Source organism: Lepidochelys kempii, chromosome 3 (genome assembly GCF_965140265.1).
Source record: "Lepidochelys kempii isolate rLepKem1 chromosome 3, rLepKem1.hap2, whole genome shotgun sequence".
Taxonomy (NCBI): Eukaryota; Metazoa; Chordata; order Testudines; family Cheloniidae; genus Lepidochelys; species Lepidochelys kempii.
The window spans coordinates 207094086-207117590 of NC_133258.1; the positions used below are offsets into that span (position 1 = coordinate 207094086).

General features: G+C 44.7%; 1 protein-coding gene across 7 annotated transcripts in view; it reads left to right on the top strand.

Annotated features, from left to right (window-relative positions):
- The window catches only part of MAP4K3 (mitogen-activated protein kinase kinase kinase kinase 3), a 142683-nt gene that overhangs the window by 75850 nt on the left and 43328 nt on the right, over positions 1-23505 (top strand). For all 7 annotated transcript variants that reach the window (XM_073339816.1, XM_073339812.1, XM_073339813.1 and 4 more), the window contains 5 exons: positions 4945-5003; positions 6612-6650; positions 6936-6989; positions 13361-13403; positions 16903-17065. In XM_073339816.1, coding sequence (XP_073195917.1) covers positions 4945-5003; positions 6612-6650; positions 6936-6989; positions 13361-13403; positions 16903-17065 — 358 coding nt within the window. The remainder of the gene's footprint in view (positions 1-4944; positions 5004-6611; positions 6651-6935; positions 6990-13360; positions 13404-16902; positions 17066-23505) is intronic.

The window sequence follows — 23505 nt, forward strand, 5'->3', positions numbered from 1 at the left end:
TTTTTTGGAATTTATATTCAGAACACTTTTCACTTAAGGTGGGAAATTTCTCTGTCTAGATAGCTGTGTAGTGTCTAAAGGGAAGGTGTCACAATTCAGGGCAACTACCACCTGTGTTTCCCTCTTGTGGTCCAATGGTTATAGCTAGCTGCTGTGTCCTGCATAACGTACGTGAAGCAAAGGGGAGAAACCTTTCCACCAGGATGGAGGTGGAGCAGCTGTCTGCTGAGTTTGAACAGCCAGACACAGCCATTAGAAGAGCTCAGTCTGGAACTATGCATCCTCTTCTGGGATGAGTAAATTAATGAAAAGTCAAATGCTGTCAAGGAGGGGGGCATCCCTGTAAGGGAAAATTTTATGTACACTTATCCAAAGGTCTTTCCCTTGCACTGGGCCCAGGGTGGCTTTGAAAGACCATTTTAACATTGAGCCACAGTAACACTTGTTGTTGTACTGTACACTACCTGGCCCTGCTCTTTTGTGGCCTGTTAGGAATTACGTGGTGATTGCTGTACATATAGGAATATAACATTGTCAGTACATCACTAGCTTCTGTTTACCGGAAGCTGGGAATGAGTGACTGGGAATGGATCGCTTGATGATTACTTGTTCATTCCCTCTGGGGGACCTGGCGTTGGCCACTATCAGAATACAGGATACTGGGCTAGATGGACCTTTGGTCTGACCCAGTATGGCCGTTCTTATGTTTTTATCTATTAATTTTGTTTGTGGTTTATCCTGAGAGTTGTCACGCTATCAGCAACTGGTAATTGGTTGCTTACAGATCTGTTAAGCACTTGGTAGCAGATGTTGCAAACCAATAAAGATGAGTTAAGTTTTAAATAAGACATTTATTTTGTAACAGAATTTAGTGCAACACTCCCCTCCTCCATGAAATTTTAAAATATATTTTAAACTTACTCAAACTTAATAAATTAGAGGACCAAACTTATGAAGGGGAAAACATTCATACCCATTTCAGCTATACCTACACCAACCGTGGCTTTCACAGGTCAACGTGTGTGAAGCTGCGATTGTCTTTTAATGTCCACCAGGATGGAGTGTAGCAGCCCCTAATTCCACCTGGAATGTTGACAGGGGGGTGGGGGGGCAGCAGCACAGGAAGGTCCCAATATTGAGTTTTCAGGGAGCTTCAGAGGGAGACGAGCCTGGGATTGTTGAACCTGCAGGTCTACCAGAGTGTGCAGCATCTCTCTTTGCTGTCTGAGAAGGCTCATTATGTCATGGTGCATCTGTCTCCTTTGCCTGCATTTTTCTCCTCTCTAGTCTTTTCTACTCCAGCCTGTCACTAGTGTTCACCGTCCAGGCCCTTTGCTTACTGTTTGATGCAGCACTGGCTTGCAGGATCTCATTGAACATTATCATCCTGAGTCCTCTTCTTTCGCCTCCTTATCTGGCTCAGATGTTCTGCAAATGTGGAGGGGAAGGCCACAATGGCAGCATCTGCAGATAAAACGCAGAGATCACATTGTTAGTATATGCAGTATGGAAAGTGAAACTTAAGGTGCAGACATCACTCATTTACTCACTCCCCTTGCTCTCCTAAAAGCACTTCATGCTCTTTCTCACTCGTGCTTGGATTGCTCATGCATGGTGTCAGTCACAGTACCAGCCATGGCCTACCAGAGGTTAGGGAAATGAGGAGAGACTTGCTTGGTTGCATAAATCTAGGTATAGCGCATTGGCACTAAATACTGGCACCGTTTTCCACAGGCGGCAGTGATTTTATTTGATATCTCATTCCTGAGGGTAACAGAGCCCAGAAAGTACAGCTGCTGCTGGCATCCCAAAGCCGCCCGGGCCCGTATTCTGCTAGCCTGTGTACTGCAATTGTCGCTGCCGAAGTTATCCTTGACTGACATGGGAAAGCGTCCTACTGCAGAGGAAGAAATAAGGCAGCTATCCCTTGAAACCTTTTGGCAGAAGATTGCAGAGTACCTCCACGAATGTTTCATTGAGAGATCTCCGGGTATTCAAGGCGCATCCCTGTGCACATAAAGAAACTGCTCTGCATGGTCCCCACTGCCTAACTCTAGAGGGGACTGAAAAGCCGATAGCATCTCTGCCTCTCTTGGTTGTAAAACTACCTCTTCTTGGACAAGTAAATTAATGAAAAGTGATGGTCCTGTGGGCAGGGGACATCCCTGTAATGGAAAATTTATGTACACACTTACCTGAGGTTCCTTCCCCTGACCTGGGCTCACATGTGCTCAACTAGTTGGACTGGTGGAATCAAAAACAGAGCTTGGCTTACTGCACAGCTGGATCCCCCAATCATCAGTCCCCCATCCTCCTCCTCCCCCTCGCTGCTCTTGGTGAGGCCTGTGACTTGGACTCTTGGGAGGTATCGTCGGTATTGTGCAGGGTGGTGGTGGGGTCTCCGCAGAGTATGACAGGCAGCTCGTCTTAAAAGCAGCAGGTTTGTGGCTTAGCACCAATCGATTGTTGGCTTTCTGGTATGCCTGGCACAGCTCCTTGGCTTTCATGCAGCACTGTTACTGGTCTCTGTAGTACCTCTTCTCCTGAATCCCCTGGGCAACCTGCTTGTAGGTGTCCACGTTTCTGCAGCTGGTCCATAGCTATGCTTGCACAGCCTCTTCTCTCTACAGGCCCAGGAGACTCCATGTCTCTTGTCGGAGCACATCTGGAGCCCGTAGCCAGCATGGTCAGCTGGACAGTTGCACTCAACGGTGGAGAGCTGCTTGGTGTGCTTGCCAAGCCGGGCAATCAAGAAAAGGAATTCCAAAATTTGCAGGGCTTTAAAAGGGAGGGAGGGCGGGCTCCTAGTTTACATGACCTCTTGGCAGTGGAATTCACAGTGGTGACCAAAGCGGTCAGTGTGGCGCATTTTGGGACAGCTGCTGGAGAATTGTTAGGGTTGACATAGGTAACAGTGTCTACATGCATGCTGTATTGACCTCTGTACACTGACCTTGGCTTACAGCCGCTTGGGGAGGGGATAGTACTATGTTGGTGTAACAGGAGACTTACGGTGGGGGAGAAACTTAAGTGTAGACACATGCACAACTAGGTTAAGAACATAGGAATGGCCGTACCGGGTCAGACCAGAGGTCCAATATCCTGTCTTCCGACCGTGGCCGATGCCAGGTGCACCAGAAGGAATGAACAGAACAGGGAATCATCAGGTTGATGCAAGGCAGCTTATGTCAACATAACTTTGTAGTGTAGACCAGGCCTTAGAATCTCTCCTGTCCTCTCAGTGACCCCTCTGTTGGGCTCAGGCAGCCTGGGAGAGGAAGCTGTCCGGTTTGAATGCAAAGGGGATAAAAGGTGGACTGGGAGAGAGAAAGGTGTAGCTTAGGGTTGGGGAGAGAAACTGTGACTGTCACTGGGATTGGGAGGAATGGAAGGACTGGGAGGGCAAGGAAACTGGAACTGGCAGGACAAACAACGTTGGATGAGGCATGAGGAGGGTGGGCAGATCTGGAAAGGAACTTGGATGTCGGGGAGAATTGGACCTGGTTGGGCAAAGAGAATGGGACAAGGAATTGAGGGGTGGGGAGACTAAGACTGAATGAGAAGTCTGAGAAGATAGAGGGTAGTACTGGAAGTCTGGGGTCAGATGAGCTGGGAACTGGGACTGGCTGGGCACAGAGACTGGTGTGTGGAGAGAGAGACTGGGAGTTGCGAGGACACTGGGTCTTGGACGTTGAGCCTGGAGGAGGAGATTAGGACTGGCTGGGCTGGGAGACTGGGATGAGAAGCCTGAGGAGTGAAGTAACCATTTCTTCTTTGTGAGGATGTCCTTCATATGGGAGAGTGAGAGGCTCAGGCTATGGAGTGCCCCTTCACTGTGGGGTAGTTGCCTGTCTAATCGATCCGTACTAGTCTCATCACTGTGTTACCAGGATATCCTTTGGTGATGAACCGGCTATTTCTGGAATGGGGTACACTTGAGAGAGTTCTGTTCTATACAAGTTGCTAAGTGGTATCTAAAAATGTTAATGTCTTAAAACATCACTGATTTCCCAGTGTAGGTGCACCTCAAGTGTTTAGGGGAAGGAGTTTGTGTACATACTTCTCCACTCCTGACCTAGCTGAGGAGAGACAAACATCCCATAGCTTTAATAGTCTTCTCTTTGGACATGCTAGTATGTTGGTTCTTCAAGGTGAACTCTGCCTATTCCCACTATTGAAATAAGCATGCTTTCTGGTACATGAGCTCAGAATTTTTGAGAGTAGTGCCTCTTGGGGTTCCTTGCCACCTCATACTTAGTCTTAAGGTTACCTAGCACTTCGTAATTTGTAAGTGCTTGAGTTTGCAATTTTAATGTTTGGTTAATGTAGTATTTCATACACTCATTTATTTTACCTATAGTTTTTTTGTATAATAGTTATCCTTAAAATATTTGTTGCCTTTATAACTGAAACAAACAAAATATTTTCAGTATTCCCTACATATTATTTATTTGGATAGCACCAATTGTATACTACAGACATTACAAGATCTGCCCTGAAGAACTGACAATATAAATATATACAGTTAAAATGAACGCAGAGATTGGGCGGAGTCCGTAAAAAGTAGTGTGACTAATTGAAGAGTAACACACCATTTTCTAGTTCCACAAGTTTGTTGTTTTCGTAGTTTGGGTTTTTTTGAGTGATCAGTGGAAAGGCTCTTCCAGCTCAGTATTTCCCTGAGGAGGGGGACTGTGGTTGAATGGCTTTATCAAAGAAGTGTGTTTTATGGAGAAATTTTGAGATGTGAGGTATGGCAAAGTTGGGGCATGGAAGAGACCCAGGCTTAAGGGGCCTCTGAATGAGGGTTTAGAGCCAAGAGTGGCAGTAGGACAGAATTAGTTGTGTGCCTTGCGTACAGTGAAGAGGGTGAGGCAAGCATGTGACGTGTTTTTAACTCTTTCTTGTCTTTTTATCTTAAAGCTCTTTCTCTTATATTTATAGGATCTGCAGCTAGAATATGGTCATGGTCCCCAGAGTGGCTACTTCTTAGGTGCAAATAAGTGAGTAAAAGAGGGCATTTTTCCTTTTTCTTTAAATTTGAGACTTAAATTCATTGTTTAAATTTAAAACAGCAGGTAATGTAGTAGTAAAATGTAATTTTATGTTTATGCAGTAAAACATGATAAACCTTTCGTTATTTACAGTAGTGCAGTTTTTCAGCTATTGACTTCTAACTCTCTATATCAGCTGGAGTGATTATTGTTGTAGAACAGTTTTCAGCATAATGAGGTGTACTCTCAAGATACTGAGACTGTCACTCCCATCAACTCTAGAACGTACCAGCCATTATCAGTTTCAGATATCAGAGTCTGTTTAGTGACAAACTTTCCCTTACAGCAAGATATTGCCCTTCTGCCCAAGTCATCTGGCCAGTTATGGGGATGTACTTACATGTGGTGTGTGTTTAAAAAAAAAAAAAAAAAAAGACAAAAGAACTTAAAACGTTTACACATCTGTAGAGATCTTGTTGTTCATTACATTTTTGTCATTAAGTTCTTTAGAGGTTAAACTTTACATTGTGAGTTTTAATGTAGTATCTAGATACACGCACTGTGTGAAATGAGATAATAGTCATTGCTTCTCTCCAGCCTTGGATACTTTAAGTGGTTTAGGTGCTTTTATATTTAAAATGAAAAGGAGTACTTGTGGCACCTTAGAGACTAACCAATTTATTTGAGCATAAGCGTTCGTGAGCTACAGCTCACTTCATCGGATGCATTACGAAAGCTTATGCTCAAATAAATTGGTTAGTCTCTAGCTCACGAAAGCTTATGCTAAAATAAATTGGTTAGTCTCTAAGGTGCCACAAGTACTCCTTTTCTTTTTGTGAATACAGACTAACACGGCTGCTACTCTGAAACCTATATTTAAAATGACACTGTCTATACAAGTCAAACTCCTGATATCTAGCTTTATAATAGATATGTTGTATAAATATTTTGATGAAAGTATAGGCATTGCATTTCCTTCATTCTGTAGATCTTTTTTATTTTTCAATAGGGAATAATATTGACATTTTCAGGAATCCTCCTTTCTGGAAAAATCCTGCTGCCCTCTTGTCTGTCGCATGGATGCATGCAGATGTTTGCATGACAGCTAGCATGTAGTGGGCTTAGTTTCATAGATTGGCTTAAAGTTGTAATTTTTTAGCATGTTGAAATCTGCATTTTGAGGGGAAAACATAGTACTGTGAAAGATGTGAATTTTAAGATAATAAAATTGGGACTAGTGGTCTCCTGACAAAGATAGTTTAATCTTTTTTTGTCACTTTTACTTTTTATGATAACATACTATTTAATCTTAAGTATCTTGGTTTCAATTTAAACAGGTAAATTTTGAAATAAGCCAAAATAGCCCTAGTTTGCAGTACAGAGGTAATGGCCAGGTACAGTAATTAGGAGTACACTAATAAGTGTAGATAAACACTGTTTAATAGTATCACGTAGCTATATAGAAACCATGAAATTATTCTTCAGCAAAAAAATCAGTGTATTTTATTAGAATAGAGTAACTTATTTTGAATTGAGAACTTTTATTCGTGTCTTATTTTCCAAGTGCTTTCTTCCGTTTGTGTTCAGTTATTAATTGTATTCTTATTAATTTTGAAGGAGTCTTCTAAAATCAGTTGAAGAAGAACTGCATCAGCGGTAACTTTATTTTTTTCTTGTGTGTTTCAAAGTGTTTTTTACATTGATTTCTTGCACCTGTTACCTTCAAATGAGCATTAGTAGATTGTATGGGAGAGGTCTCATTTGTCTGGGCTGAATCTGTGGTTTAAAGAATAATGAAAAAGAAAATAAAAATACAAAGCAACATAATAACATTCTGTATAGAAGGAGCCCCTGAGGTATTGCATACCAGAATTCTTTCATAGTAGCTAGAATCATTTTAATGAAGGGCACTCAGCCATGGTACCTTGTTCATTTCCTTAGGGGACATGTGGCACATTTAGAAGATGATGATGATGCAGAGGATGATGCTAAACAGTAAGTAATTTTTTATTTTGATGTATCCGCTCTCTGATTCCTGGGTAGCTGAAAACTTAATTCTGTTTGAATTGTATTCTGAATGTGAGAACACCTTGATTTTTTTTTTTTTAATTTTTCTTCTGGTATATTTTTAAAGTAGCAAGATCACAGTAATCTCTGTTTGGATCACATCACTGGTGTTTTGCTTTATTCTGCTTATTGATTTGCATAAATATTGAAATATTTTAATGTTCAGCTCTTTGTACAGCTCTTTCCCAGTATCTTTTAATTATTTTCTTTAACATAAGAACAGCCATATTGGGTCAGGCTAATGGTCCACCTAGCTCAGTATCCTCTCTTCTGACTGTGGCCAATGCTGGATGCTTCAGAGGGAATGAACAAAACGGAGCAGTTATCACATGATCCATCCCATCATCCACTCCCAGCTTCTGGAAGTCAGAGGCTTTGGACGCTCGGCACATGGGGTTGCATCCCTGACCATCTTGGCTAATAGCAATCGGTGGACCTATCCTTCATGAACTTATCTACAGTAAAAGCTCTTCTATCCAGCACTTTGCCAACCGGCAAGCTCTGTAAACCAGCATTTCTGATCTGCACTGAAAGTCCGGTTTATAGTGCAGTTGGTGCAAGGCCGGCAGGGGTCTAGGGAGTGGGAGTGGCTGCGGGGTGCGCTCTGGACAGGAGTTTGGGTCTGGGAGCAGGGAGTTGAGGTGTGGGATGGGTGCGGGGTGCTGGATGGTGGGGAGCGCTCACTTCCGGCGACTCTCCAGAAGCAGCTCCCTGTCCCTGCTATTGCTGGCAGAGGCGTGGCCAGGTGGCTCTGCAGGCACGCTGCTTCCATCCCCTCTCCCTGAGCACTGACTCTGTGGCTCTCAGCCTATTGGCCGGGAACTGCGGCCAATGGGAGCTGCAGGGGATGGCGCCTGCAGACGGAGACTGTGTGCCTGCTTGCAGAGCTGCCTGGCTGCGCCTCTGCCAAGAGCAGCAGGGACGAGGCGCCGCCGGAGGTGAGTGCTCTCCCCATCCAGCACCCTGAGCCCCTTCCCATGCCCCCTCCCGAACCCAAACCTCCTCCCAGAGCCCATGCCCCACAACCCCTCCCATGTCCCTGCTGCCCCACACTCCTCCCCTGCGCTCCAAACCCCTCCCTCTGAGTTAACTGGTATTTTTAATTTACCGGCACTCCCCGTTACTCCAGCATGCTGGTTTAAAATAGCTTTTACTGTACTTTTTTGAACCCACTTACAGTTCTGGCCTTCTCAACATCCCCTGGCAACAAGTACTATATGTTGACTGTGCATTGTATGAAGTAGTATTTCCTTTTGTCTGATAATTTCATTGGATGACCTCTGGTCCTTGTGTTATGGAAGGGGTTAAATAATGCTTTCTTATTCACTTCCTCCTCGCCATTCATGATTTTATATAAATATCCCCTCTTAGTTGTCTTTCCAAGCTGAATATTCTGTCTTTTTAATCCAGCCTCATATGGAAGCTGTTCCATCACCCAGTGATTTTTGTTGATGTTCTGTGTATCTTTTCCATTTCTAATATATCTCTTTTGAGATGGAGCAACCAGAACTTCACACAGTATTCAAGGTGTGGATGTACCATGGATTTATATAGTGGCATTATATTTTCTGTCTTATATAGACCGCTTTCCTAATGATTCCTAATATTCTGTTAGCTATTTTGACTGCCACTGCACATTGAGCAGATGTTTTCAGAGAACTATCCACAGTGACTCAGATCTTTCTTGAGTGGTAAGAGCTAATTCGGACCCCATCATTTTGTACGTATAGTTGGGATGATGTTTTCCACTGTTAATTACTTTGTATTTATCTACATTTAATTTCATCTCACATTTTGTCACCCAGTTTTGTGAAATCCCTTTGTAACTCTTCGCAGTCTGCTTTGGACTTAACTATTTTGAGTAATTTTGTATAATCTATAAATTTTGCCACCTCACTGTTTACCCCGTTTTCCAATTTTAGTGTAGTTACACTGAGCTAATGAAATCATCTGTTGCAACAGAAACCCTGGTGTATTATTATTTACAACATTAAAAATATCATACTGGAAAGTTTTAGTTCATATTAAATTTCAGTGGAACAAATAATATGACTATTCTAAATCTAAGTTTAATTATAATAGAGGCAGAGGAGAAGTGAAAAGGAATATTAAATATACTTACATTTGTGGTACATGATTTCAGAGGCAGATGGTATCTCATTAAACATGGTTATTTATTTATTAGTGACCTTTTCAAAATGGGGCATATATGCTATTTGAGATGAGTGACACATGTAGAAAAGTTCTTAATTTTTCCTCTAAATTTTTTTTTAAAAAAGCCATCATTTACAACTTTTTTTTTTAAACCTGCATTATCTTCAAAGATAAGATTGTGATAGAACTTACTCTTGGATCCATGCCCCTACATGTGACCAAGGAACTTGGTTTGCTCAAAGCTGTTTGTTCGAGTGGGATAGCTCAGGCCACTTATGCAGTGGAATGTAGGTATCCCCACAGCACTTCATTCCACCAATTCCATTTTGATTGCACTTGATGAAGAAGCTGTGTTGGATAGCTGCAATGCTGTTGTCTGTGCTGCAACCCAGCTCAGTTTGATGCCTCTTCTAATGCTCAGTTCATGTCTCTTAAGTTTTGTTTAACATTTTTTCCTCTTTATATCTGTCTGTAGTCAACGCCACCTACTTAATGTCTCAGGACTTTGAACCTCTTGGCTCCTGCTTTCTTGGAGCACTTTGCACTGGCTGCTTTGTTTGATATGCTAGGGATCCTTACTCCTAGCTCCTGCTTAGTCAGAAGTTTCACATCAATGTTTTCATGTGCCTTTTGTGTTTCTATGGTTTGTTTCATTATTTCTTTCAGGCTATGTAAGAAAGTGCCCAGTAGTTTCGAGAGATATTTTGAGTTCAGTCTGACCATGTTCCCTATGGACAGACACATCTGGTGTGTTCTCTGCCTCCAAAAGGACCATGATTTGCTCACAGACTTCACCACAAAGAGTCAGGTCCTAGAGAGAGAACCAGAAGGTCTGTACTGGCTTTCTCTGAAACTTTCTATAAGTCTGGCAAGAAGCCTTGAAGGCATCAACCGTGAATGAGCCAGTTCAGTCCCAACAGCTCAGTCTTCTACTTGTTCTTTTGGCAACTTGAAAAACACCACTAAAGGCTGACATTCAAGTTTGTCATGCACTGTGTGGCTTCTGGTGACATGGATGAATCAAGGCTGTTCCTCCAGAGAAGGATCTTGAAGGGCACTGCTTCACTAGATGTTCCATGGTTTGGGTGTCTTCTCCACATTCATGGCTGTCATCTGGTCACTAAAGCTCTGCATCCGTCCTCATATCAGCTTGATGGAGTAAGTCTAAAGCTCTGCCTCAGTACCGTGGAGGCATTCAGCTGAACCCCTGGTGTCTTTCTATAGAGCACATTGAGGGCTCAGCACTTACATTATCTCACACAAATTCCACAAGACCAAGTCATTGTTGAAGAGTGCATTTGGCACTTGACATGCAACCACCTTTGCCCTCGATGGAAGCAACCAAAGTGTCAACCTACCCCAGCCACGTTCAAGTTGATGCAATCCACAATCCTGAAGATAGGAAAGGATTCATGGGTCTTATATCTTGAATGCTTGGGTACTCTGGTGAATCGTGTCTTCCTTCAATCATATCACTTTGGCTGTGTTGAAGTTTTTTGCATCAACTCAAGTGCATCAAAGCTGTGTCCCAATGCTGATGCTGCCTGGACCCCTCAAGGAGCTCTGTATGTACCGATATCCAGGATCCATACCCCATGCCTTCAGTTCTGATACTTTGTGTTAGCCATTCCGTTGATGCCACTGACACAATCCAGGCCAATAGCCTCTGTGCAACCAGTGTTGATAGCTAATCCAACATCTCTGATCTGTCTTCCAGCAATGACATAGCATCCTGTGATGTCTGCCTGAGATGCAGAGAAGGATGTAAAGGAAAATTTTCAAGATTTTAACTTCGATATATGATACAGAGGATTTGAGTGAGGGTAAATGAGAGAGAAGGTAGTTACTTTCATTGTTAAAGATGAAACAAGGTTCCTAGTATAAACTGGATTTTGAACTCTTCTTCCAAATCCTTCTCCAACTCCCTTTCTCCAAACCAAAATAAACCTGATCTTATGCTGGGATATAACTTCTCTGGAAGGTCTTAGGGAAACCAGGCAAGGGAAGATAAGAGTGTTCCAAAATAGTTCTCACTTCTTGGATATTTTCTTATCCCTTTTTTTGGAACAGCATAATTCAAAAGCAGTTAAAACTCTGTGCAAGAATTCAAGATTACAGGGCTGCATTCTCAAAATTGTTCACACAAAATGTTTTATACTTCCAAAAGATAAGAAAAATATTATTTTTAACAGAACAGGCTGTACAACAGTGTAGGAATGCAAGACCAAAAATACAGCAAATCCTTTACAACACAGTGCTGGGAAAAAAAACTTGAAATAGCTTTTCGTTTTATGCTGATATATTTTTCTCCAAGAACAGGCTGTTGAATATTTGCTTCGTGAGAACTCGGGACCACACAGAATTCTGCAAGGAAAAGGAAAACCTGAAGATATTACTGATCACATTACCGAATAGTAGGTTAATAATATGCTGTGAGCAGATCTGCTGCTTTGCATATGGTTGATATGAAGAATCCAATGATCAGGTCCATGAGCCGTCCAAGGAATGATGTTTGCTGCTTTCATCATCCTTATTTGCAAATGCACAGGTCGTACAGTAAAGATTGGAAAAAAGTTGAAAATACAAAATATAAAATAGATTAAACAGTGATCACAGAATGATAGAACCATAAAAATGTAGGGCTGGAAGGGACCTCAAAAAGTCATGACATCCAACCTCTTCTGCTAAGACAGGACCATCCCTGACAGGTGTTTTGTCTAACCTGTTCTTAAAAGCCTCCAGTGATGGGGATTCCACAATCTCCCTTGGAAGCCTGTTCCAGAGCTTAACTGTCCTGAGAGTTAGAAAGTTTTTTCTTATTATCTAACCTAAATCTTCCTTGCTGCAAATTAAACTCATTACTACTTGTCCTACCTTTTAGTGGACATGGAGAACAATTGATCCCAGTCCTCTGTATAACAGCCCTTAATATCTTTGAAGACTTTATCAGGTCCCCCATCAGTCGTCTTTTCTCAAAGCTAAACATGCCCATGTTTTTTAACCCCTCCTCAACCTCAGAAAGCTTTCCTAAACCTTTTAACATTTTTGTTGCTCTCCCTTGGACTCCCTCTAATTTGTCCACCCCTTTCCTAAAGCGTAGCCCCATGAAATGGACACAGTACTCCAGGTGAGGCCTCACTAGTGCCTAATAGAGCAGGATAATTGCCTCCCTTGTCTTAAATATGACACTCCTGTTAATACACCCCAGAATATAGCCTTTTTTACAACTACATCACCTTGTTGACTCATATTCAGTTTGCAATCCACCATAACTCCCAGATCCTTTATAGCAGGACTACCACCTAGCCAGTTATTCCCCATTTTGTAGTTGTGCATTTGATTTTTCCTTTCTAAGTGTAGTACTTTGCACTTCACTGAATTTCATCTTCTTGATTTCAGCCCATTTCTCCAATTTTGTCAAGCTGTACAAGTTTAAAAAAAAAATCAAAAGTGTCAAAAGGGCTTAGGTAGGCATCACATGCTTTAGGTATTCAGTAGCCTCAGGGTCAGCAATGTGGAGTTTGGAAATTCTTCCTGATAGGCCAGTATGAGGTGAGCAGCCATTTAGTAGGTGTGCACTGTCCTCAGCCACAGCCCAGCTATGTGGAGTCCCCAGGTGTGGTCACGTGCCGCACACCTCAACACCCTATTGTAATCCGATATAATCATCATCATTCCACACGACCACAAATACTTTTTTAGTAAATCCAACTAATATCCTCTATTTCGCACTTAAGTGTTAAATTCCCTCCTCTTTTCTTTCAACACATACTAGACTCGTGCTGTGTCCTCTCTAAGTCTCCCTGTTAAGAATCTCTCCTCTCTTCTCCTGCACAAGTCCATATAGCCTCAACAGCTGAGCATTTCAAAATAGTAACTTATGACTTCAGGGGAGGTCTCCGGGGGCACTTGGGTTCCTCCTGCTTGTATCTGGGGCAAAGGAGGGAGCAACACTGAAAATATACGTAGTGCAAGTATTTAGAAGCAACACTGGTATTGATCAAAAAGCTCAGGATGTTTCAATTATTTGTATAGTGTTTTAAAAATAAATCCTACGTGACCGTATGAAGAATAAAGCATTGTGAGGATGTCAGAGATCTGTATTTGGATAACTTCTAAATGATCTGTACTTGTTTTCTTTGTAGCGCTACAATTAAACCTAAAGTGCCACCTCCTTTACCACCGAAGGTAAGCAGGTTTTTCCACTGTATTACATAAGGGAAGAAATATGCTAAAAAGATACTTTTTTTAAAGTCATAAGTGCCTAAATGATTTAGGAGTTTCATTGACTTAAGCACTTTTGAAAACTTTACTCAAAACTTCTTTTGGTCCCAGATTTATCAAGGTGAGATTTGACCTTTCAGATATTTGTGTACATCTCTAATTTGGGAAAATATGTATAATATAATCTGTAGTATTCAGCAATACAGAAATGGTATTTATGATTGTACCATTAATATTTAGGAAGGGATTAGATTGGGTATTAGAAGGATTTGGGGCTGGGGAGACAGGAATTCCCACCACAGGGGCCACCACAGCAAAAGTCTGACTACTAACTTCAGATGCAATGATGGGATACTTAAATGGTTGTCTGCACAGATCAGATTTCAAATTCTGTCACTTACATGAAAACTGATCTACAATTTCATTGTACATTCAAAGTAAATTAAAAGGTGCAAAAAATCCTATATCTTATTCTGAGTGTGTCAGTTCACCAATTCTGGGTGGGTTAATCATGCCTGCTTTTAGCTGTGCAGAGAGGTCTATAGGAATCCTGTGTTTTGGCATCAAAACTTTGCCCTTTAAGAGTCTGTTAGAAGCCATCTTGCCCAGTCTCTTGCAACCATATATCTGCAGCTAAAAGCTGCAGTCTACACTTGTGCTGTCTGCCTCTGCTGTTTTCTTCTTTCCAGGCTTTTTTCCTTTCATACTCTTCTGATGGATCTCATTTTTATTTCCTCACTCTGCAGATTCTGACCCTAGAGTAGCATGCGCACCAGCCCTCTCCTTGGGCTCGATGAAGTCACAGGCCCCTGGAGCCTAGTGTTACCCTTCCCCACTGCCCAGCCAGTTCTGCAGCTCAGTGGGCCCATGGGGTTCCTGGCTCCAGTGGATTCTAGCCTAATGAGCCTGCTGTTACATTTGTGATTGCTCCCTTCCTCGGCAGGGAGTGCTGTACCTTTCCATTTTACAACTGGGACCTTTGCGAGCCTTGCAACTAGCACAACCTGACCTTGCCAGTTATGGCTGCCTCCATGTTCTGTAGATATTAATTAACCACGAGTCTTCCACTTCTCATAATTGACCACAGAACAGCAGACATAAACTCTTGTGAAATGTCCTATGGATGGCACTGTAGGGCAAGAAAGCTGCATCAGTAAAGGCCACACATAAGCAGGGTCTTCCATCTCTGCACCATCTTCAGCTGGTGCTGTGAATGCTGAGGTAATGAGCAAGAGTGATAGACAAACTTGGGGTCTTAAGGTTCCAAGAGTAGGACAGTCAATAACAATAACAAAAATGCAGAACAGACAATTCAGTTGCTTTATAGTGCCGAAGCCATAAATGGGAACAATGTTTGTTTAAAAAAAAAAAAAAAAGGCAGTTTAAGACTTGATTCGATGTATTTTGCCTGCTGTGGAAGAGTAATATGAAAGCCAGCAAGTTCTAGGTATCTGAGGCAAGCATTGAAGATTTCTCACTTTTTTTAATCCTGGGTCTTACTCTGACTTACTATGTGTTGGGGGACACCAACTTCCCTTTGTGTCTATTTCCCGATCTATAAAATGGAAATTATATATGTATCTGTTTAAGCATTTGTACCATGCTTAGCACCGTTATCCAAGCACCTGACATGGTGAGGGTTAATTAATGTTTGAGTAGCATTTTGGAAAATACAAAACACTGCTGTGTAAGTCCATTACGTGTTTGCTGGAACCCAGACTCGAATGCAAAGTGGCATTCTGTCATTTGTTATAATAACAAGGTGTGGTAGAAAAGAAGAACTAGAGCAAGGACAGATGCATGCCTGATGCCTAAGAAAACTTGTTTGTACTTAATGCATTGGAAAAAAAGACAAAAGAAAAGGGATTAGTGGGGCAGGAGAACTGAGGTCACTGCTACTCCAATTTGCCTGTATACAGGAGGGAAACAACTAAGCGAAAAGGCACAGACTAGATTTAAGAACTGTCGATGGTTTGCAGATCTTTCTACCTGCTCCTTGACTGGGCTAGCTATATAAAGTTGATAGCCAAGCTGTTTCCAGAAAAGATGGGATGAATGGATTACCCTTTTCATGCCTGTCTACAGTAGTCCTCCTGTGCAACTGAAGTGCCCATGTCTCTGTCAGAGTTCACAGAAGAACCAGCTCAGCTTCAGATGGATGACTGGGAGGGAGCTAGCGACAGGTTTAGTGCCATCATTGTGTCTCTGCTTGACACTGCCCTCTGCAGCCATGTACTGATTTGGGGTCCTCCCAAAAACATAGACCTGTGGTCATGTTTCCAAGTCCCAAAGGTCAGCTCAAGGTAACTATGATATCCAGCCTCCATTCTGATAATTCAGCTCTATACTTTATCTTAAATACCTCTGGTTTGATTACCTGTTGGACATAAGCTGTGGGCCAAACCCACAGCCAGCTTACTCAGCTGCCATGCCTCACCCCTCGGGGTCCCCCTCTGGATCCCTGTGTTTGACCCTGTGACCCTCAGTCCTGTCACTGTTTATCATTTGTTCTCCCCCATAATCTCTTGATGCCTGAGTCCAGTGGCTCCTCCTGTTAGACTGGTGGTGGTGGGGTGACCTTTAGATCCCCCAGAGCCTCAATAGGTGTCATGACTCACTCCTCCAACAGAGCCTGCTGCAGAGTCTTATAGCTCAGGCATGCTGCAGCAACTCCTTGCACTGATTATCCCATAAGCAGAGCCTGCAGTGATTCAGCCCTCAAGAATGCTGCAGCAACCTATCCCTGAACAGGGACCAGGTCAGATGACCCCCAGGCACAGGTATTTCTCTGACCCTGTCAGAGCTGCAAGGCAGTCTGTGCAACCACACTACTTGTCCAGGAACGCGCCTACTGCCTCGCAGTCTTAGACTCCCTAGGCTTCCAGCCTGCTCTCGGTCCAGTTCCTGTTCCTGCCCTAGCCTTGCCTGAGCCTTGTTCCAGCCCGTTTCAGCCTTGTCCGTGCCCTACCCCGCCTCTCCTCCAGCTCTGCCCCTGCCTCCTGACCCTTAGACTGACTCCAGCCTGGCTTTGAATGTTGGCCTGTTTCTGACTGTGATCATGATTTTGCTTGTCCACAGACTCTGACCCACGGCCTGTCCCTGAACCCTCGTATCAGTGATACCCTTGGCCCGGTCTTGATTCTATGTCCAGCTATGACCACTGCTCCAACCACCAGGCCTGACCACCTAGAATGCAGAGCCTGACATGAGTAGTGACATTTCAGCAGACCAGTCATGATTTCAGTGCACTGCTTAATAATTTGAGTTTTCTGTTAGTACAAGAAACTTTTTTTATTGCTAAGCATTTTTCTGCAGTAAACGTTGTCTTGCTTAACAGAGCATACAGTTTTCTTTATCAGTACACTCATGGGATACATACAATACAGAGCTCTGATGAGTGTGGTATAAATGCCTAGATAGATTACTTTGTTTGTATTCATTAATATAGTTATTTATTTTTCAGCCTAAATCCATCTGCATACCACAGGAAGGTCATTCTTCTGAAGATGATAATCAAGGAACGATCAAGAGATGTCCTGTTTCAGACGGTCCAGCAAAGTCAACATCACAAGTTCCACCTAGACCACCCCCTCCTCGGTTGCCTCCCCCGAAGCCTAATCCTATAGGTAATACAAGTGACACCAAGCAGTGTGTGGGGATTTCTAAAAAGAATGTAATTCAGTTTATTTCTACATCCTTAGACAAGTACACATAACTCATCCTGTGGCAATGTGTACTTTTGTGGGAAAGTAGCAAAAATAGTACAGGAAAACCAGTTGCAGTAAAACTGTACACGACAATTTACCTGGGCCAAATACACCTCCCATTGTAGTCATTGACAAAATTCCTCTTGATGTCAACTTACCTGGGCCAAATATACCTCCCATTGTAGTCATTGACAAAATTCCTCTTGATGTCAGTGGGGACAGGATTGGATCCTTAAGCAACATACTCAAGGTGAAAAAATATGCTGAAACTGTGTAACAGTGGGCAGCATTGTATGTTTTCATAGACCTAAGTGTCAAATTCTGCTCTGCTGTGCAAACTCCCATTTAAGTCAGTTGGAGTTGTGTGGACATACCTGAGAGTTGAACTGGGCTTCAAAGGTTCACAAACAAACAAATGAATTGGTTTCAGTAATTATATAGCAGTTAATTGTGCTTCCTTCCTATTTGTTTGTAAGCATTTCTTTGGTGTTTGATATGGAGTTTAAGGCCTGATCTGACAAATGCTCTATCAGTTTGCTCAATATTAAACAAATGCAGGATCAGGCTCATTCTTAGTTCGTAAAAAGAAAAGGAGTACTTGTGGCACCTTAGAGACTAACCAATTTATTTGAGCATAAGCTTTCATGAGCTACAGCTCACTTCATCGGATGCATACTGTGGAAATTGCAGAAGACATTATATACACAGAAACCATGAAACAATACCTCCTCCCACCCCACTCTCCTGCTGGTAATAGCTTATCTAAAGTGATCACTCTCCTTACAATGTGTATGATAATCAAGGTGGGCCATTTTCAGCACAAATCCAGGTTTTCTCACCCCCCCACCCCCATACACACACACAGATTCACTCTCCTGCTGGTAATAGCTCATCCAAACTGACCACTCTCCTTACAATGTGTATGATAATCAAGGTGGGCCATTTCCAGCATAAATCCAAGTTTAACCAGAACGTCTGGGGGGAGGGGGGGTGGTAGGAAAAAACAAGGGGAAATAGGCTACCTTTCATAATGACTTAGCCACTCCCAGTATCTATTTAAGCCTAAATTAATAGTATCCAATTTGCAAATGAATTCCAATTCAGCAGTTTCTCCCTGGAGTCTGGATTTGAAGTTTTTTTGTTATAAGATAGCAACCTTCATGTCTGTAATTGTGTGACCAGAGAGATTGAAGTGTTCTCCGACTGGTTTATGAATGTTATAATTCTTGACATCTGATTTGTGTCCATTTATTCTTTTACATAGAGACTGTCCAGTTTGACCAATGTACATGGCAGAGGGGCATTGCTGGCACATGATGGCATATATCACATTGGTGGATGTGCAGGTGAACGAGCCTCTGATAGTGTGGCTGATGTGATTAGGCCCTGTGATGGTGTCCCCTGAATAGATATGTGGGCACAGTTGGCAACGGGCTTTGTTGCAAGGATAGGTTCCTGGGTTAATGGTTCTGTTGTGTGGTATGTGGTTGTTGGTGAGTATTTACTTCAGGTTGGGGGGCTGTCTGTAGGCAAGGACTGGCCTGTCTCCCAAGATTTGTGAGAGTGTTGGGTCATCCTTCAGGATAGGTTGTAGATCCTTAATAATGCGTTGGAGGGGTTTTAGTTGGGGGCTGAAGGTGACGGCTAGTGGCGTTCTGTTATTTTCTTTGTTAGGCCTGTCCTGTAGTAGGTGACTTCTGGGAACTCTTCTGGCTCTATCAATCTGTTTCTTCGCTTCCGCAGGTGGGTATTGTAGTTGTAAGAATGCTTGATAGAGCTCTTGTAGGTGTTTGTCTCTGTCTGAGGGGTTGGAGCAAATGCGGTTGTATCGCAGAGCTTGGCTGTAGACGATGGATCGTGTGGTGTGGTCGGGGTGAAAGCTGGAGGCATATAGGTAGGAATAGTGGTCAGTAGGTTTCCGGTATAGGGTGGTGTTTATGTGACCATTGTTTATTAGCACTGTAATGTCCAGGAAGTGGATCTCTTGTGTGGACTGGACCAGGCTGAGGTTGATGGTGGGATGGAAATTGTTGAAGTCATGGTGGAATTCCTCAAGGGCTTCTTTTCCATGGGTCCAGATGATGATGATGTCATCAATATAGCGCAAGTAGAGTAGGGGCGTTAGGGGACGAGAGCTGAGGAAGCGTTGTTCTAAGTCAGCCATAAAAATGTTGGCATACTGTGGGGCCATGCGGGTACCCATAGCAGTGTCGCTGATTTGAAGGTATACATTGTCCCCAAATGTGAAATAGTTATGCGTGAGGACAAAGTCACAAAGTTCAGCCACCAGGTTAGCTGTGACATTATCGGGGATAGTGTTCTTGACGGCTTGTAGTCCATCTTTGTGTGGAATGTTGGTGTAGAGGGCTTCTACATCCATAGTGGGCAGGATGGTGTTATCAGGAAGATCACCGATGGATTGTAGTTTCCTCAGGAAGTCAGTGGTGTCTCGAAGGTAGCTGGGAGTGCTGGTAGCGTAGGGCCTGAGGAGGGAGTCTACATAGCCAGACAATCCTGCTGTCAGGGTGCCAATGCCTGAGATGATGGGGCGCCCAGGTTCGTAGTGCATCTTACTGTTTCCACTGTGGCCTTACTGTTACGTTACTGTAAACATACCTTTATGTAATACATTTAAACATTTAGCTGTTATAAACAAAGTAACGGTGCATTAAAAAATTATTAACTTTGAGTTAACATCTCCCACCAACACAGACAAAATCCAAGGGAATAAGAAACAGTTATTCAACATCTATCTACACTCCACTTATTATTTCCTCTTCTTAACTACAACTACATCCCTTCCTCTATCCACAAAAGCACATTTTTGTCTATATCCTCATGCTAAACAGCCAACATGCAGCCTTTATTCTGACCATGTGTATTGGTTATATGTTCACATGTTTTGATGATTAATATAGGGTTGGTGTGAATTTAATCAGTATATGGTGGTGTGTTTGAGTGTGAGAGACATGGTATCAAATTGCAAATTGTGGTTGAAATGTCTTTCAGTAATATTTAGTTTTTCTTTGAGTGCTTGCTCATGTCGATTCCACATTAGGTGTGTGTGCTCGCCACATTCACCAGTGCCGGAAGTTTTTCCCTCAGCAGTATCCATAGGGGAGTGCCTCTGGCGCCCTCTGGAGTGGCGCTTGCATGGCGTGATATAAGGGGTGCTGCTGGCTTCCCCCCCCCCCAGTTCCCTCTTGCTGCCAGTGATGGTGCACAGAATGTTCGCTGCTCTTACTAGCATTCCTTAGGCTTCGTTCGTATGAACTAGAGTTCTTGTAAAGTTACTGTACGTAGTTAGTAGTTGACTTAGTTAGCCCTTAGCAGTAGTTAGTCTTGTTAATTCCATCGGGGACTTAGCCGGGGGACAGGGCATCCCCCTGTCCCCAGGCTTTAAGCCCTATGATCGCTGCAAACATCCAATGCCTGTGAGCGATCCGCATAGTAGCTGTCTCAGTTGCCTCGGTGAAGGGCACATAAGTGTCGAAACTGCAAGTCCTTTAAACCTAGGACTAAGAAAGAACTTGAGATCAGACTCAAAGTGCTCTTGATGAAGTTGGCACTCACTCCAGCAAGGGGAAGGACGAGGCTTGGGGCGAGTTAAGACCTATTCTGGGAGGCTCATCTCCCCAGCTCATGTCGAGCGATGCAGCCCACCCCATTCCTTGCCTGGAAGGGTCGGACACAGAGGCAGGCCTTCATCAGTTTCAGGTGCCCTCGACTCCTTAAGCGCTCCAGGCCACACAGGAAATCCTGACTGTCCTGGTGCCGCCCACACCAGCCCCAGCAGGGCCCAGACCTTGGGGTAAGCCCGCCTGGGGACCTTCCAACCGTCCTCACCCCAACGGTACCACTCCCCATCATTGGGGACGTCCTGCCTGCTACCGTTCACCCGCTCGAAGCTATCATGCCTTGGAGTGAGAGAGGCAGATGCATCAGAGCCCTCTACGGTCACTAGACCTTGGGCACCAGCAGTGGGATTCGAGGTGGACCTCGCCAGTTACCTGGCACAGACCCACGGAGGCACGCGCTTCCCGGTAGGAGCATCAGGACCGGCCCTTTGCGTCACCAGAACACCATTACAGATCCTGGGAATGATCAGAGGACTGGAGCTGTGGGCCCCTCCAGCGATCCCCAAGATGAGTGTCACCATACTCAGGGAGATCACCCCGGCACCCGGCCCGCGATACCTCCAGGTCCCGCTCCTCGTCCCAGTTACGGTCTCGAAGCGTGAGGTGTGGATCACTGGCGCGGATCCGCCGAGCGCTGCTAGTCACCGAGGTCCCCATGGAGGCACGCGTTCCGCTCGGACTGGTCCTCCCCTAGACGCGACCATGATTATCAACAGGCATGGAGTCGCCACTCCAGTGATTCTGGGTCACTGGGTAGCAATCGCTCCGGTTATGGCTCCACATCGCTGGGGCAGTCTCCCAGACCCTTTGTGCTGCCTGCATCGTCAGTACTGAAACCTTCCTAGTGGCCAGCGCTGTGGTACCCTGAAACCCGTGGGGGTTCTCCCAGCCTGCTCACTTGGTGTCAGGAGCCTCTGACAGGCCTGTGGCCTCAACAACCCAACTCCCTCCGGTGCTTGAGGCCCCAGGGGATAAGACCCCCACAAGTACATGTGGACTAAGGTGAAGAGCCTGCTGGACCACAAATTGGTGCCATGGAATCCACGGTACTGGCCTTCTCCTCATCACCGGACGAGGCCATCACGGAGCCCCCTCACCCGGTTCCTCAGGATGATGCTACGGCGCACCAGGAGCTGTTTGAAAAAGGTCTTGTCCAACCTTGGCCTGCAGGCAGAGGAGTTGGAGGAGCAAGCAGACTCCCTGTTTGATGTCCTCTCCTCCATAGCCCCTGCTAGGGTGGCCTTTCCCCTTGATGAAGGGGTATTGAAGATATCCAGCGCCTTGTGGCAAACCCCCTCCTCTCTGCCCCTCATTGCCAAATGGGCAGAGCGTAAGTACTTTGTCCCGACTAAGGGGCACAAATACCTTTACTCCCATCCTTCCCTGGTGGTCAAGGCAGTTAAGCACAGGGAATGCCAGGGGCAACCTGGAGCTACCCCCAAAAATAGACTCCAGGCGACTGGACTTGTTTGGATGGAAAATTTATTCCTCGTCTAGCTTACAGTTGAGGTTGGCCAACCACCTTGGCCACTACGACTTTAATATGTGGCAGTCTGCAGCTAAATTCGAGAATGCTGCCCCTGCCCCCCAAAGGTTCCTGTAAAGAATTATGGGTGCTCTTTGACGAGGGCACAGCTGCCTCCAACCCTTCAAGCAGCATCTGACACAGCAGACTCCACCGCCCGCACCATGGTGTCCGCCATCTCCATGCGGTGAATGTCCTGGCGGCTCCTCTCTGGGTTGTCCTCCAAGGGTCAGCATTTGATTCAGGACCTTCCCTTTGACGGCCAGGCCCTGTTTGCAGAGCAGATGTTCAACAAATTACATGGGCTGAAGGACTCCCGAACTACCCTAAAAACTCTCGAGCTCTACTTTCCGAGCCCAGCATGTAAGCGGTTCAAATCGCAACTTCCCCAGGGGCAAGAGAGCCAGCCCTGGCAGGACCCACTGCACAAAAAGCCCAAGGGCTATAGATGGCGCACGAGTCACCCACCCCCACTCTCTGCCTGGTTGGGCTCGACCCATTTCAAGCAAGGAGCTAAAAAGTCGTTTTGAGGGTACGCCCAAGGGCGAGCTACCAGTCCATTTCCTGGATCTGATTTTTCCCAGTTTTTTGCAACCACCTTTCCTTTTCCCTCCTGGCATGGTCAGGGATAACTTTGGACTGCTGGGTCCTCAGTACGGTGGCACACAGCTACACCCTCCAGTTTATGTGCACGTTCCCTCTGATCCCTGTGGTCAGCCAGGTCCCAGTAAAGATCAAGAGGGACAAGGCACAGGTTATCATGGTCGCCCCTGTGTGGCCTTGCCACATGAGCCTGTCGGCGTCCCCTCCCTGGCCCCTTCCCTGCTGTCCGGACCTGCTGTCACAAGATCACAGTTGGATCCTACACCCCAAACTTGAGTGTCTACACCTCTTGACATGGATGCTCTGTGGTTAAATCCAGAGGAGCGTACCTGCTCGGAGGAGGTCCATCCAGCAGGTTTTCTTGCTGGGCGTTGGAGCACAGCGTTTCTCCCTCGCGCTCTTCAGTGTAGTCCATCTTGGACTACTTACTGCAGCTCAGGAACCGGGGTCTGGCACATTCTTCCATCAGAGTGCACCTTGCGGCCATCTCCGCTTTCCACCAGCCTATCCAAGGTCAGACGGTCTTCTCTCATGACATGACTGTCGTGTTCCTGAGGGGCCTCTAGAGACTTTACCCTCAGGTAAGGTCCCCT